This window comes from Clytia hemisphaerica, unplaced genomic scaffold (genome assembly GCF_902728285.1).
Source record: "Clytia hemisphaerica strain Z4C2 unplaced genomic scaffold, Clytia hemisphaerica genome assembly, whole genome shotgun sequence".
Classification (NCBI taxonomy): domain Eukaryota; kingdom Metazoa; phylum Cnidaria; class Hydrozoa; order Leptothecata; family Clytiidae; genus Clytia; species Clytia hemisphaerica.
Window position 1 is genome coordinate 62708 of NW_027104108.1, and position 16757 is coordinate 79464.

The 16757-nt window shown below is 35.5% G+C and overlaps 1 protein-coding gene across 1 annotated transcript; it reads right to left on the reverse strand.

The window, feature by feature from the left end:
• Positions 1-8180: 8180 nt before the first annotated feature.
• Positions 8181-16425, reverse strand: LOC136813317 (uncharacterized). Its single transcript, XM_067069833.1, has 2 exons — positions 16013-16425; positions 8181-8622 (listed from the first exon to the last, which is right to left on the reverse strand). The coding sequence occupies exons 1-2, from the start codon at positions 16052-16054 to the stop codon at positions 8227-8229; spliced, it is 438 nt and encodes a 145-aa protein (XP_066925934.1). The 5' UTR covers positions 16055-16425; the 3' UTR covers positions 8181-8226.
• Between the last annotated feature and the right edge of the window lie 332 nt (positions 16426-16757).

Consider the following 16757-nt stretch of genomic DNA (forward strand, 5'->3'; position numbering starts at 1 on the left):
TAAAGTTTACTCAGATGAGATGGAGTTTTTATAAGATACTTTAGAAAAAGTAACAAAATTGCTTTATTACTGGTTAACGACCAACCAAATCAAATAAAAGCTTGTAAAACTCCATCTAGTCCCGATTTACTACTATAACTTACCCATTGCTCAGCCAATTGCTTTCTTCGGTTATACTCAGTAGAGAGGTTTTTCAGGTTTTAACAAAGCTATGTAACTTAGTGAAAACCCGCCATTACAGAAGCAAACGTTCGAATTCGTAAAGGCGACTCCAAACCAATGACCTTTACATATCCCTGGACCAAGTTACTTAACCCCGGCTAAGCTTTGATCAGGGTTTTTTTGAAATTGGTAACCTAATCCTGTACCCTGCATCGAGAGCACTAGATCTACTTTTCATCGATGGCGGATATAGCTTAGTCCAGATATAAAGGTCCGTGCTCCAAACGCAAATCGAACGTTTGCTTCCATAATGGCGGAAGTTTACGTAAGATTCAAGTAAGTCTTAACGTCAACTTGAAAAACCTCTATTACACTGGAGTCTCTTTAACTCAAACCTCTATAACTCGAATGTCTCCTTAACTCGAACAAATTTTCTAGTCCCTTGAGTTTACAATGCCTTATAAACATTACCTCATAACCCGAAATTTCCTTAACTCGAACAAACTTTTGCTCCTCGTGCGCGTTCAAGTTATGGAGACACTCAACTATATCTGTATTGCCCAGCAAATCAACAAATATATTATTTCTATCTCTATCCTTTCTCATTTCATATTTTGCTGCAAGTTTAGTTCACTTTTTTTCTCGATAATTATTGACTTTACTCTAAGGTATTATTAAATCAATATCATTAAGCCATTTAAGTAGAACATGCGAAAAAAAACATATACGCTTTTTTTTTATAAGAATAATACTCTAGACTATGAATCCTGTAAAAATATTCATGATGAAATTGGCCGAAAATGTAACGAATATGCTTAGAACATCAACATCATGGAATTTGGCAAATGAGCCTATAAGAATTTTTAGAGCATTATTAACTGTAAATTGCTAAGTAATTATCCACGTTAAGTCTAGAAAAATTCACAAAAATGCCATAATTTTTGCTCTATCGGTATGTATTACATGTCCAATTCGTGTCCGAATTTACATGCTAGCCTAAGAACAGCGTAAGAATATTTTAAGGAGGAATTTTCCTCTAAAAGTTAAAAGCACATCCATGAGGATATGGAAAATACTATTCTTATAAAAAGAGCAAAGTTTACAGCGGAGAAAAATATACGTGTTACCGAAGGATTCCTTTTCTTAAAAAAAATTAAAACTTGAAAAATGGTCCAACATTGTTCTTAATACAAGACTGGGCTCCGTATGGAAAGGAAATTTATGTTTAAATTAAGAATATTCTCATAAGGAGTCATATTAAGAAAGGAAATAAAAAATTGTCGGTTTTGATGAGCAATTGCATAAGGACAGTATTAGAACACTTCAACCTTCAAATCATGAAAAATTAAGAACATCTAATGAAGCTGATCCAGAACTTACTACGGTTCTTCTAAAAAGGAAATTTTCTACAAGTTAATTGTCAAACAACTACCTACGATTGAATCAACTTAAAGGTTTATATCAGACACATAATTTCATATCAGGACAGTGTCTGACTATTTCCTTTTTCTGACCAATCTTGCTTCACATCCGTGTTGTCAATCCAATGTGAAAAAGCTTGTGATTGCAAACAATATCACTCTTATTTAAAAACAAAACCATTAATTAAAGAGCTTTTGAATTCAAACTAGTTTCATCGGTATTGAGTGCAAGCCAAGTCCGACTACTACAGAACAAAAAATAATCTAATATTTTGTAAACTATTTCTATCTTTCAAAATAGTAGTTTGCAATCAATACTACATTAAGTAAGCCTTTTTGACAATAGAGGTTTTTTTTAGAAGAACACCCTTATAAGAACATGTCACTAAAATTTGACTAAAACCCAGAATCAAATCTAAAACAATCGAACTCAGGGATTCCAAAAAAATACTATAAGATAATGTTTATTTAAATTCCCCTTTAAACGCCTTTAAATGAGAAAACTAAGTGTATTGCGAACATGTTAAGAACATTCAAACCCTAAAGATTTCAAACAGCCAAATTAGTCAAAATTTACTGGTTCTTATAAAAAAGGGGTGTTAAATGTAATACGACTAGAAAATCTGTTTTACATCAAACTTAAAATAAGAATCATTTTACTTTCATGTCAACTAATCATTCAAAAATCTGGTTTTTAGTTTTTTTTGTGATAAAAAGAGATCAAAATAAGTCGATTGAAGCTGTCGAACAACAATAATACTCAATACTTAGGGTTCGTTTAGCCGACAAAAAAATAATCCTTAGTTCTCAAGAATTTACTATAGTTTATTTCATAAGAGTTTATAACACACGATAAGAACAATCATTCCATAAGAATGTCATTAAACTTTTTAGATTAACCAGACATACAGACAGACAGACAGACAGACAGACATCCGGTAAAGCGACACAGACGGTAAAGCGAATGATTAGAAGTCTGAAGGTTAAAACAACCTCAACCTATTCTCCAAACAGACATACTTCTATTTGGAAAGATTATGAACCAATAATATAATCTGAAATGATTATGTTCTTATAAAAAACAACAGAACACCCGCTAAGAACTTTGACCAACATGAAAATGTAACAAAAATTGAGAATTGCAAATCCTAGAGCAAACAAACAATACAAATAATCCTAAGAAAGAATATATAAAAATAAAACATAAATACAGCGCTCGAATTGCTAGTGATCGACTCATCGATTGAGGTCAAATGACTAAGTAAAGCTTAAATTGCAGATGTAGACACACGGCAAGTTCTCTCAAAATAGTGGAAAGGGTTGTACAGGGTACGTTCTCTGTAACTCAAACAGAAGTCTATTTTTAGTGCGCTGCAAAAGGTTTGATCTTTCGAGTATCTATCCGCCACAAAAAATAAAATCCATCTTTTCCGAAATAAAGGCTGGGTTCGAGTTTATCAGGAAAGAATGACGTCAACATATCTGAAGTCGTTGTATTTACATTCTCAGATCACGTTCACACGCTACGGTTCCGTTTCTCTCCGAAACGAAATGAAGCCATTATATTGGGTAAAATCAAGTTTTACGTCACTTCTAACCAATAGAATAGCTTCATTTCGTTTCGGAGCGAAACGGAACGGTTACGTGCGAACATGTTCTCATAGACAAAGAAATGTAATGTCATTTCCTTATAAATTCATTACCAGACCCCTCAAAATCCGATCGCGCTTTAAAAAGGGTTGATAGCAAAGATTTCTGTAAATGTCGTGCTTTAAGCTCTTCCAAGCAAAAAAAAAGTGAATATCGCAAAAAAATATTGCTGCTATTGTTTTCGAAAACCTTCGAAGCTTCTCATTTGTCAAGCGCTGAAATTCTATTGTAATGTCATGTGACCTAGGTAGGATTTCCTACTTAACCTAGGCACACTTTTCAGCCAAAGCACGACATCTAGCCCTTCGGGCTTTATAAATCTATGGTTAATGGGTTTATGGGAAAGAAATCAAAGTTGAATAGCACAACAGCCAATAAAAATCACAGCCCAGTTGTTCTTCTTTCAAAGGAGCTCCAAGCACTAGACTCCCGGGGGGGGGGGGTACTACCCTTGTCGACCGACGGGGGTGCTCCGCTGAGGTTCGAAAAATGGACCCTACGTGGGACTCAAAAAAAAAAATGTGAATTCCAAAATTTTCTCAAATTTTCTACTTTCCCCCAAAAAATTCCAAAAATAGGCACCCTACGAGGGACTAATTTTTGTATTATGGTGTTTTTGCAACCCTACCTGGGACTCGTGGAGGTCAAAAAGGTACCCTGACCAGCGGAGCATCCCCGTAACCCATCTTGCCCTAGTACCCCCACCGGGACTAGACTTCTCTTGACAAATAAACATTCATTTCAGACTAACCATTAATTTCTCCCCTCCGTCCCTCCATTCACTGGAGCTCGATGAACTTTTAAAAGAACCATTAAACATCGACCAAAAGTTTTTACTTGATAATTTTGTTTCATGATTTTAAAGCTTGACTGTTCTAAAAATGTTCTTTATATACTTAATGCTTTCTTTTCTTATTCTTCTTAACTTTAAATTAAAATGTTCCTTTTGTTCTTTGTACTCACGAATTGAGAAATATTGTTCTTAAAGTATTCTTAAAGTGTTCTTAAAGTGTTCTTATAAAAAATGTGTAATAATGATAATAACAATGATATGATAAAGATATAGTAAAAGTTGATTGTTTATATTTTGAAATTTAGAAAATATTATATATCTCATAAAAGTGAAAAGTGAAAAAATAGTCCTTTTTTTCGATCTCACCAACAATGAGACTAAAAACATGATAATTTTTTCACTTTTCCACAGAAATGTGGGTTTCGATAAGGGTGAAAAATTTTACGCGAAAGAAAAAAAACAACAAAATATCGCTCTACTTGAATTGCACTTTGCAAATTTTGGAGAAAGCAACTAAATTCAAAGTCGGAGAAAAGTGACTACACGTTTTTTTTATAAGAGCAAACTATATAAGAACATAAGGCTTCGGTGGCCGAAATGTTAAGAACAAGTTAAGAACATTTTAAGGCTTTGTGGACTCAAAAACAACCGTTCTCTTAAAAAAATGGGCAAAAATGGTCACAAAATGGTGAAAATAAGAACATTTTAGGCTTGAAACCCAAAAAGTTAAGAACATCCAAAGGCTTCAAAAAGTTTGGATGTTCTTATAAAAGAACGTGTAATTTAAAAACAATTGGTCGAGTGTGAAGGGACTAAAATTTCTCTATAGGTGACTAAATTTTACTCGGACAAAATAATACACGTTTTTTTTTTATAAGGAACCTTAACTTTGCTCTGAGCCTGGAGTTCCTTATTTTTACAGAGAATTTCAGCCTCAAAGTTCCTTATCGAGTTCCTTATTTACATAGCTGCTAAGTTTGGATTTGCAAAAATTGGATTCATTAAAACTTGTTTTCTCATTCTCAGCCTGAGCAGTTCCTTAACAATCCCTTATTTTTTGGACCATTTTCAGCCTTGAGTTCCTTATAAACGTGTTCCTTATTAAAAAAAAAACGTGTACCCGACATTCTTTCCCGATAAGGTATACGCTCCTCGTAAACCTTCTTTTTGTATACATTCAAATATAAATACAATACACTCTTTCTGTAAAGAAAAAGTATTTTGTAAAATATTTTATTAAGCCTCAATCAACAACTTTTCCATTATTTCTAGAATGATTAAACTTTCTCATTCCCGGGGAAACTTTCTTATTGCTACTTTACAATGGAAAAAGACCAACGTTCTGGAAAGGTACAAAAGAAACTTTAGGCCATTGTGTGTTTGCTACGCATATGTAAACAGTGAAAAAAAAAATTTTGCCGGTATACCCGGAAAAACAGCGAATGGATCCCGGAAATACACCAGAAATGTTTCCCCAGAATGAAAAGATTAAGCCATTCAACGGTACACACTTTTTTTATAAGAATGTCCATGATGAAAATGGCCAAAAAATTAAGAATAATGCTAAGAATATCACCATCAAGGAATATTACTACTCAAGCTAAGAATGCCATTTTTAGAGCATTTTCAATTTTAAATTATCAATTACCCCCAAATAAGGCTCACTCCTTTCACAAAAATGCCATTTTATGCTGGAAACGTATGTACTAAATGTTAAATCTAGTCTGAATTAGGATCCTAACCTAAGAATGCTGTAAGAATATTTTAGGATGATTTCTCCATGATGAAATGGATTTACACCATTCCTATAAAAAAAGCGTGTACGCCAGAAATGTCTTCCCAGAATGAGGAGATTAAGCCAACATTCAACAATAACCTTCTTTCTGATCAAAGCAATTAATTCCTTATTAGCATACTCTGAACGAACCTTGAGGAATGAAAATCTCAAATTGACGCAAATTGCAAAACCCATAAGACTTTAAATTAGAGCCTCTTCTAGTACAAAAATCTTCCTTCTCTCGTATACGTAACTTCATCAGGTAACAAATAAACTTCAGAAATGTTTCATGGGTGTTTTGAATTTCTATTTTGAATTTCCTACCATGAAATTTGAGCTTAAAGTGATCCATTGAGTAATCTCCCGGGAGGGGGGGGGGGTACTTAGGCAAGTGAAGGGTACAGGTATGTGCCGCCCTTAAGGGTGATTTTTTTTCCCTGTAAGGGTTGAAAAAACAGAAAATTAAATTTCAGTCCCATTAAGGACCGGAAAAATAGGAAAATTTCTACTTTTTACTCCTTGAAAGATCAAAATTTGGTCAAATTACTACCAAAAAGGGTCGTAAAAATCGAAAAATTTCCTTTTTTTCTCCTTTTTAGTCACTGCTAAGGGTCCGAGGGAAAGTCGGGCGGCACATACCCGTCAGCTCACAACCCTAGTACCCCCCCGGAGTAATCTCAATTCGCTTCTTACAATTCATACAAATGCTGGATCGGAAGTAACATTTATCACCAGAATTTGAAAAAATGTTAAACACAAAAATAAAGAAAGTGTTAGATTCAATCCGTCATTCGTAAAATACGGCGCAAATTCTGACGCATCGCTCTTTCTTGAGTAGGGAAATGTTAGAAATTCGCCTTCGGCTTGATACTAGCCTGGTAACAGTTGTTCATAATTTTCTTACGCGCACGGTAAAATTCTGAAGGCACTTGAAAGTTAAATATCTGAGGAAAATAGTCCTCCCGCGGAAAATTCCACAACAAGAATCTTGTTGTGCGCCGGAAAGTCAAAAACTGATACGGCGCCCTATTCATAAACACAATCACGCAACTTTGTTGTCATTCCTAGTCCTTTTAGACGAACGCAGTCCTTATGATTTCGAGATTGCATAGTCGTCAGATTGTTATGTTTTCACATATCCCTTTAGAGCTTCAGCGTGATGTGCAGAAAACATTCACAATCTGATCGCAGGTTACTTGAAACTCAATGAGTCCAAAACCCTTAGGATGAAAACATGAAAACTAGAGAGCACAACTAACATTTCTCTTTAAAGAAAAAGTTCCAACAAACAAACTTTAAAACATCCATTTTCAAAGAAAATTCCTACACGACTTTGAGGAGGGGAAACAAGTCCCCCAACGAACACCACAGAGAACTTAAAAAGCCGTATTTTCTAAGGTACAAAAGGGTCCTTTTTACTAATTTCTCTATTCAGTTCAGATTGAAAAAACAGATTGAGAAAACAAGAGCCAGACGCTGCGCGAAAAAATTCCAAGATGGTTTAAAATACAAAATTTTATCTTTAAAATATCACTTAAAAAAACTCCATGATCGAATTATTTGAAAAGAAGCTAACTTTATCTGAATTTATAAACTTTTTTTATGGTTTAAAATAGTATGTTTTTGATTTTTTGAATCCTACATTTTCAATCACAGTTATCTTTAAATCCTATCGGCGGTTATAAGCTTTACCGAAAAACCAGATCAGACCATCACATTCGCCTCGTACCTCAAAAGGCGAAATAGTCTGTTATAAGATTAATGTTAAAACTTCAAAGCATCAGAAGATAATTTTAAAAAATTGCTGAAAAAAAGTGCAAAAAAAGTTTCCATAAATTTTAAGATTTTAGCCCCAATGGAAAATCTGGCAAAAATTTCGTCTCCGGTAGAAAAATACCCTGGAATTTTAGCCCCACTGGGAAATTGACTTATATTTCATCCCCACTCAAAATTAAATGTTTAAAAACTGCACTCCAAAATCATCCCCACTGGATTTTTTAATCTTTGAACAATAGAATTTCTATCCCCATTGGGATTTCAATAGGAATTTTTATCCTCACTGAGGAAAAAAGTTCCACTGGGGCTGTGAGACAGGGGTGTTATATAATCACCGCAAATATATGTATCTTTGGAGGATGATTCTTAGACCAATCATTGACTTCATACACTTTAACAAAAATTGCACAAGAAAAATTGGCCAAAGATTTGAACCAAATTCTATCGTGCGAAACCAAACTCTTTAGCCTCGTTGGTATTGGCGCAAAACTCTTCGCCAGGTCCAAAACATAACATTTTCAAAAATATGAAATGTATAATACAGACCTTATCAGAAATCTAGGTTGCTCAAAAAATTTCTTAGACAAACAGACAAACAGGCAGACAGACAGACAGAAACAGAGAATTTAATAACAAGATAAAATCACTTACAAAGTGGGTAACAAGCTTGCCTGCTCTTTATGGCTAATTCTTTCCATCTCTTCAGGATCTTCGGTCGTCTTGTTATCTGCTGATGTCAGCGAAATTACTGGTAACACGTTCAATAACACATTACCTACGCTCTTCTCTTTCTTATTATTATTTATGGAATCCGTAGCGGACGAATTAGCGTTATCTTCGCTGGACGATTTATTACGATTTTTAAGGATCGGGGAAAGTGTTTTTGATTTTGACTTCAACTTTGGCGAAGGTTGATCTTTGAGTTGATCAACTTTTCGATTTGTGTTGTTATTGTTGTTGTTTTGACGGGAATCCGTGGTAGAATCTAACGGCGTCCGGGAACGACGGAACACGAAAGGGAAAGAGCGTCGCCTTTTTTCCATCTGTAAAGATAAGCAAAATATTTATTAGTAACCCTTGCAGATAAAACTGCAGCCGGGTTAACCTGCCTATACTATTATATGTGGAATCGGGTGTCCTTATACTCAGATACTAGATTGTGCTTTGACAGTTCAAATTGTGACAGGCGGCGAAATAGATGAAATATATACCTTATCAGCCCTTTTTACGCCGGCCCTTATTGGCGTTATTTTTAGGCTCTTGGCGTAATAAGGGCCGGCTTAAAAAGGGCCGATAAGGTAGGTTCAGCCGTACAATGAACAACGCGTTCTACAAGTGCTGTCTTTGAGATGTACTCCTAAGAGAATCTGGTCAAACAACCCGTAGGTACAAGGGTTAAAGTGCAGGACAGGAGTGCGCACGAGCCGGACCTCCACAAAACCTGACCATTCAAAGAAGACTATTCCAAAATATCCAGCGCCCATTTTTGAAAGTTTTGAAAGGAGAGGAGTCAGGGGTAACAGACTGACTATTATGTAAAAAATTGAAAAAAGCAATCTAAAGCTATCAAGACTTCTCCGAATCGCCAGTGAATTAGGCTCCAGAAAAAATTGAATATGGGGAGTAGAGGATAAAACATTTTTTGAAATTTACCCCCGGACATTGTGAATTTTGACTCCCCCCCCCCCGGACAAGCATTAGTTGACCCCCTGGACATTCAAGATTACCCTCAAACAGAGCAAAATTACCCCCAAACAGAGTAATGACAAGTCAAATTTTGTTGACATAATATCCTCCACCCCCTATGTACGAACATTTTCTGGAAGAGCCCATTACATTAAGAGAAATTCTCTCAATGTTACAAAGAAAACAGGCCTAGAAACTCTTTATTCTCATTTTTTCTTCTAGTCCACATAATAATACTGCAGACATAATTCCAAATAGACACTCAATAGTCGTTCAAATAAGTAACTCGAAACCTAATATTTCTATGTCAAAAATAACCTGAAAAATGAAAAAAACTCATAAATGATCCTTCATTTCTCGCAGTGATGCCAATTTTGGCTTCTCCGTATAAATCCGACCTAACTAGTAATTATTTTCAAGTCTTTCCCAAGCAACAAAATTTATCACGAACTGATTTCCGTGGAACTACAAGCATGGCCATAATATTTGGCAAAAAAGGAATTTCCTTGCAAAATTTTAAAAACCGCAAGTAGTTTTAAAGTGTTTTAACTTACGGTTTTAGAAGGTAGAGTTTTAAATCTGAGTTTTAACATGAGACTTAGAAGCTTAGGACCCAAAAGCTTGTTAATGGTCCCACTAAGCTGAAAATATACCTCTCCTAAATTGAAATTATCCGATTAAATAAAGTAGCTTTAAATTTTGCAAAACTCGAAAATACCCAGAAATGCCAACATATTCTGACCATGATTGTTTACTTCTCTCAAAATATCCATACATGTAGGCGAACGAACATTATGAAAGGCTTGCTGTCTTCAAGCCGAGAAGAATTTCCAGAGAGTATAAAGGAGTGTTTTTTCTATCATTTTCCAGAGGGTAAAAAGTTATTCTAAAACTTTCAGGGAGTAAAAATGTTTTTCTAAAATTTGGAGAGGGTAAAAACGTTTTTCTAAAATTTACAGAAGCTAAAAAGTTATTCTAAAATTTTCAGGGGGTAAAATGTTTTTCTAAAATTTCCAGGGGGTAAATGACTGATTTAAGTTAGTTTAAGGGTCCTATTTTCCAAAGGTTCTTTTTGCAGATTATCCCATTTTCCAAGTGGTCATATTTCCTTTTAACACATTTCAAAAAAGATTTTGACTTGAAAAGGTTCTTCCTGGTTCTTCCACAACCCCTCCCCCTGTATGGAAATTTTTAATGGAACAGCCCACTGTATGATTATCAAAGTAAATATTTTGCAAACTTTTGCGAGCGGCAAACCCATGCACCGTTTGATAGCAACCAAGAAGGTTGCTGACAATTTCCTGGAATGGTCCAAAAGGACTTTATCAGATTTAAACCCCCCCCCCCCGAAATCGATGCCACCTGGCATCAAAATTATGTACCTTATTATTTCTTCTTGTCAATCAAGAAAATTAACCCCCCCCCCCCCGGCAACCATTTTGAAGATGATTTTCCAAATAGATGGATTTTCCGAATCGACGTCGCCTAACAAAATTATGTACCTTATTATTTCTTCTTGTCAATCAAGATAAGATAAAGCAGCCGGTATAAAGTCTTTCCATAAATTCTCAACCACCAAAAAACATTAGATCATAGAATGTTAATGGAAATCAAATTCATCAGTTAATAATATATGAAAAAAGTTCCTGAAATTTCGCACTGAAAACTTGCTCTGAAAACACAGTCATTTTAAAAGGCTTTCTGGAGGAGTGCCAATAATAACTTTCAAGGTTTCAATGGTTCATTGGAAGGTCCCTCCTACTCATTGATTGCAAAAATAAGATTTTGTCTATAAGGGAACCTTTAGTGTTTGTTTGTTATAAGAAAATTTTGACTTTTAATCATAATTTTACATTAAAATCATACAATTGATCATAAATTTTCAAGGCTCTCCAAAACTTTTTTTCACTGCTCGATGTCTGGCTAAACTACAGGAAAAGTCTCGGGATCTGTCCAAACAACAAAGCGTAGCTGAGGCTATAAAACACACATCGATTCAAGCAAAAGTTTAAGTCATAAAACCCTTGCTTAAACTAAAAGAAACATAAACCCAAACGTCACTTTTTTCTTATAAATGTTCTTTGAAATATATTTTTCGCGTATAAGGCCTAAACAATTCACAAGCAAGCTAAAACAAGATGGGACAAAACCTGGAATGTTTTTGATAGCCCTATTATTATGTCATGTAAAGATGACAGGCTATTGTTGGTTTGGTTGTTAGTTTTTATGTATACGTTTTTTATAAGAATATTCAAAAATTTTGAAGCCTCCGGATGTTCTTAAACTTTTTAAGTTTAAGCCTAAAAATGTTTACGCTGATTTTCGGTAAACTAACTTTTCCAGAAAAAAGCCGTTTATACTGAGCGGAAGATATACTGTCAATTTGCATTGCCTAGGGGTAAATATTAGTGTCCAGGGAATTGATTTGACGCTTGTCCAGGGGCAACCCGGGGGGGGGGGTTTCCTGGAAGAGCCCAATTTGTGATTTTAAAGTATTTATATCATTATCTAGCCAGGGTGGTAAATGGTAACAGCTCGAACCCCCGGGGGGGCACTGGGTTTGCGGACTGACGGTATGTGCGGACCAAAAATTGGCTTTTAAAATTGCACCCTTAAAGTCCAGCAAAAATCAGTGAAAATCATACCCTTAGAGTGCATTTCCCCCCAAATTTTCGATCCCTTTCGTGCAAAAATTGGTCAAAATTCTAGCATTTTTGGACAAAACATCTAGATTTTTCAAGAATTTTCTGAAATTTCTACCCTTACAGTGAACCTCTAGTTTTTCTGACCCTTACAGTGAACCTCTAGTTTTTCTGACCCTTACAGTGCATTTTAAACATATTGGAAAAGGTTACCTTAGGACCCGCACATACCCGTCGGTCCTTTTGCCCAGCTGCCCCCCGGGCTCGAACCCGGCATAGTTTAGTGCTAAGGGATAAAAGGGTTAGTAGCAAACCTTGCTTTACTTACCTAGCATGTGAAAAATGTTCTAAGTTGCACATAAATAAAAATAAAATAACATCTTTAAAAAATGAGAAAGCTTTAAAGAACAAACAGTAAAGACGATATGTGACTTGTAACTTCTGGTACACGTTTTTTTTATAAGAACATCCAAATTTTTGAAGCCTTCGGGTGTTCTTAATTTTTTGAGTTTCAAGGCTAAAGATGTTTTTAACATGTTCTTATTTTCCTAATTTTTTATGTATTTTTGTCCATTTTCCTAATAAATTGGCTGTTTTCGAGTCCGCGAAGCCTTAAAATGTTCTTGACTCGCTTTTAACATTATGGCCATCGAAGCCTTATGTTCTTATATAGTTTGTTCTTATAAAAAACGTGTAGAAGGATTAAAATAAAGGATCTTCACTTGATTCATTATTCATGTAAAATACCGTTTGGTTGCATTGTTTTGTTTTTTTGTTTTCGACAATGAACTCTTAAAAAAGACTGGAACGAGCGATATTTTCCCCGTAAACACTTTTAAACTTAAACGTTTAAACAATTAAACTCATTGATAAACATGATTGTACTTATACAATTCACGTTTTCGACTGTAGCCACCAATTGCCGCGCGGGCATTTTTTGTCCGTTTTACCACCCTAAAACCGTAACCAGTCCTTTTATCGCACCTAAACACAATAGAAAAAAAGTGTAAAAAAGGCATTGGATCGAGTTTGGGGTGGTAAATTAAATAATAAAGTGGCACGCGCCTGAACGCGCGACAACGGTCAAAAAGGTGTATAAAGAACAAAATAATCGATTGATAAATCGATTTGGCAATCAAATCGAAAATGCTCAAATCGGAAAGGAAAGGGTTAGAATTCAACTGATAGCCACTTCCCGATGATCACCTTTTCGACCGTAGTCACGCGGGCATTTTTTTGTCCGCTTTATCCCACTAAAACCGTCCCAATCCCTTTTTCGCACCAATAGACAATAGAAAAATGCTTCAAAAAAGGATTGGGACGGTTTTAGTGGGATAAAGCGGACAAAAAAATGCGGGCGCGACTTCGGTCGAAAACGTGTATAGCGTCAGAATGTCCACTTTCTTTGAGGGCACACCAAATCATAATGGAAGACAATGAATCCAGCGTCCCTTTCCTATTTCATCCTCACAAATAGTGTTTTTTTGGCCAAAATAGAAAAACGGCTCGCTAGCGTATTTTATTTTAACCGTTTAAGTAAGTGGGCACGAAGTCCTTTCTTCTATTTTGGCTCTCAACTTTTGGTCGACAAACAACAATACTCAGACATAAGAAATAAAACAACTGAAAATGATAAAATGCTGAATCAACAAAAATTACAACAAAAATCGCTTAAAGACATAACTTTTAAACCTTTACTTTAAAAGCGAAGCAGCCTTCTCAGAGCAACAGTGTTAAATCAACGATGTAAAAATAATAGATAACCAACTACCTCTAGAAGGCACTTCTCCCAAGAGAACAACCATTGTTTTCCTATTGAAATGAGCACTCCTTTAAAAAGCTCTGTGCGCAGTGCGTGTTATGCTTTTAGCTAGATTTTGACACACTTTTTGACATCCACTGAATTGATAGAAAATTTGAATTGTTATTTACTGCAAATTTTGGAATTTTTTTCAAAAGATAAAGTACCAATCTTTAGACAAATTGACTACGGATCGGCCTGATACCACTTAATCTTCATCTGGATAAATAAACGCTCATAAAATGCTGTTGTCTGAAAAATATATGTGTGCATGAAGGTTGCCTGATACAAAATAAACAGATGAATGTTTATAGAACAATAATATCTAATTAAAAATTCCAAGTTGGTTAATCTATTATTTTTACATCGTTGGTTAAATAGGCTTCCCCCAAGAGACAAATATTGGAATCGCTACTCTTTTAAAACACCAAATAAACTATTTTCAATATAGTAAAAAACTATCAAAATGAGAGGAAAAGACATTTTTGAAAAATTAATTTCAAATCAGAGAAATCGAAAAACGGTCTCACTAATTGAAAAATCTATAAATTGATTTCTTTAAACTCACTCCAGGAAACTGAACTAGCGCCTAGTCTCCTGTTGCGTTTCATCTGTTACTTTTTCCCACTGACCTTTATATATCCCTGGACCAAGCAATATCCGCCATCTTTGATTGGAGTTTTTTTGGAATTGGTACCCGAGAAGAAGCCATTGCAATGTTAAAAATTAACGTCTAACGCCGCTACATCATCAAAAGAATTTGAGGAAAAGTAGACCTAGCGCTCTCGATGCATATACACCGCTATCGAGTAGTGCCGCCATTAGGGTACATCTTTTCAAAAAACTCCGATCAAAGATTTTGCTTGGCTGGGATTGAGAAGCTTGGTCCAGGGTATATAAAGGTCAGTGCTTTTTCCCAATTACTGTAGCCTTTAATTTGAGTAGAACAAGCAAAGATATTCACAAAACTGGCGATATTCTTAGCATTTACTATTTCTTTGGCCAATATACCTTTTTGGCCGTAGCCGTAACCTATAGACAATAGAAAAAGGTGTAAAAAAAGGATTGGATCGAGTTTAGGGTGGTAAAACAGACAAAAAAATGCCCGCGCGGAAATTGGCGGCTACGGTTGAAAAGGTTTATTTATGAATATCTTTATGAGTACATTCTTATAAAAGAAAGCGTACATTCTCAATACTAATGAGATAATGTTTTACACAGGGAAGTACCCCAAAACAAAATACTCTAATGGGATATGGTCTCGTGGCTGCTCATGGTTATGAGGTTTTGAAGAAACTTATTTTCGCAGGTAACGGTCTTACTTTGATACCTTATAAGTGTATTAATTTTGGCGGGGATTAAATTTGGCGGATTTGACGAAATTGCCAAAATTTTCAAAGTGGCCGCCCGCCAAACTAAATGCCCGTCAAATTTAGAAAAATCTTTTTAGGTAGGATAGAAATTAAAAATCAGCATTTTTAAGTAAAAAATTAAAATCAGCATTTTTAAGTAAAAACTATTAAAATACCAAGGATTTTTTTATTTACAAGTGCCTTAAATTTCCCCATCCGCCAAGTTAAATATCCACTAAAAATCCAATTTTAGCTGAGCCGCGAAATCAATTACACGCGCCAGAATTACATTTGAATTTCAACTGCATGATGCATATTTCATATTGGGGGGGGGCTGAAGTTTAGTGACACCGCGAGGGCCAACCATGGTTTGGCCCGAGGCGGAAAATTTTGAAAATTTGAGCTCTAGATTGCTTGAAAATGCACATTGTGACAATTATGACAAATTAAAAAAGAAAAAATTTGCATTTAGCAAAATAACCATTTTTGAAAAAATTATTGGGGAGGGGGGCATAGCCCCCCTTGCCCCCCCCCCCCCAGTTGCTACGGCACTGTGATGAATTTCAACTACATGAAATCAAAGATGAGTCGAAAATACTGAGCAAACGAATGATCACAATTTGAACTAAAAGTAGACCCAATATTATTACACTTATCAACCTTTAGCCGCGCGGTCGGTTTTTAGGGGACTGATAGCGAATTAACAAGGAAAACATTTTGTCGGCGCACGGTATTTTTAGGCATCACATATTTATGAGACATAACCATGAGTCTCTGCAGTTGGAGTGAATTTTTCAGTATTCGAAAAGATCCACTTTTTCTTATTTTTTTCACAAGAGCACTCCTATACTTGTGTATTCGATAACGTCGTCGAAATGTGTTTTCCTTGTGTTTTCAATGACGAATTGAGAGTAAAGATATAAAGAAAAATTAAAGAAGATTTCAAACTTACAAGGATTTGATCATTTGGTGAGTCCATCCAAATATCCAACATGTCTCCATCATCCAATTTTTCTTCTTGTTTCGATGGCAGGGACAGCTTCTCTTGGTGACCCAAATCGTCTGTTACAGGATTTTCATATTTTTCTTTGTTCTTCTTTAAACTTTTCGTTCTTTGCTTCAGAAACGGTTTGACTCGATCACTAGAAAAGCCTTGATGCGGATGACAAGATTTCCTTCCTTTACCTAATCCATCTCTCCTTCTTAGATCTTCGTCTCGCTCATTCAAAACATCTATAAGTTGTTTCTGTTTGTCTCGCTTATATGAAGTGACCAATTTCGCACTCTCCTTGCTTCGATAGTCAAAAACAACTCCTCCTTTTTCTTTTAACGAATATCGCCTACATTTGCCTTTATAGCCCAAACTTTATTTTGTCCGTTTTTTAGGCTCATAAGATAACTTTCTACTTTTGCCTCGCTCATCCGAGCGGTAATCGCCTCGTCCATCCGGATTATAAGTAGAGTGTTTATCTGCGGAAACCGGGCCTGAAAAGCTTTTATTCCTTGCCCGATGAAGCATTCGAGCATTTTCGTTTGCCTCACTACCTTTATCCATACTTTTCCAGTGCTTTAAAAGCTTTCGATTTCTCGGTTTACTGTCAATAAATTTCGACTTGACTGGGTCTTTTTGTTCCAAACTCTCAAGATTAGAATGACCAGGACTAGACTCGCCAGTATTATTATCAAGCTGATTTGCT

Bases quoted from the DNA above. Each gene is read 5' to 3' on its own strand.
- LOC136813317 (XM_067069833.1), bottom strand. From the start codon at position 16,054: ATGTTGGATATTTGGATGGACTCACCAAATGATCAAATCCTT. The intron at 8,623-16,012 runs GTAAGTTTGAAA...TTATCTTTACAG, and splicing joins CACCAAATGATCAAATCCTT to ATGGAAAAAAGGCGACGCTC.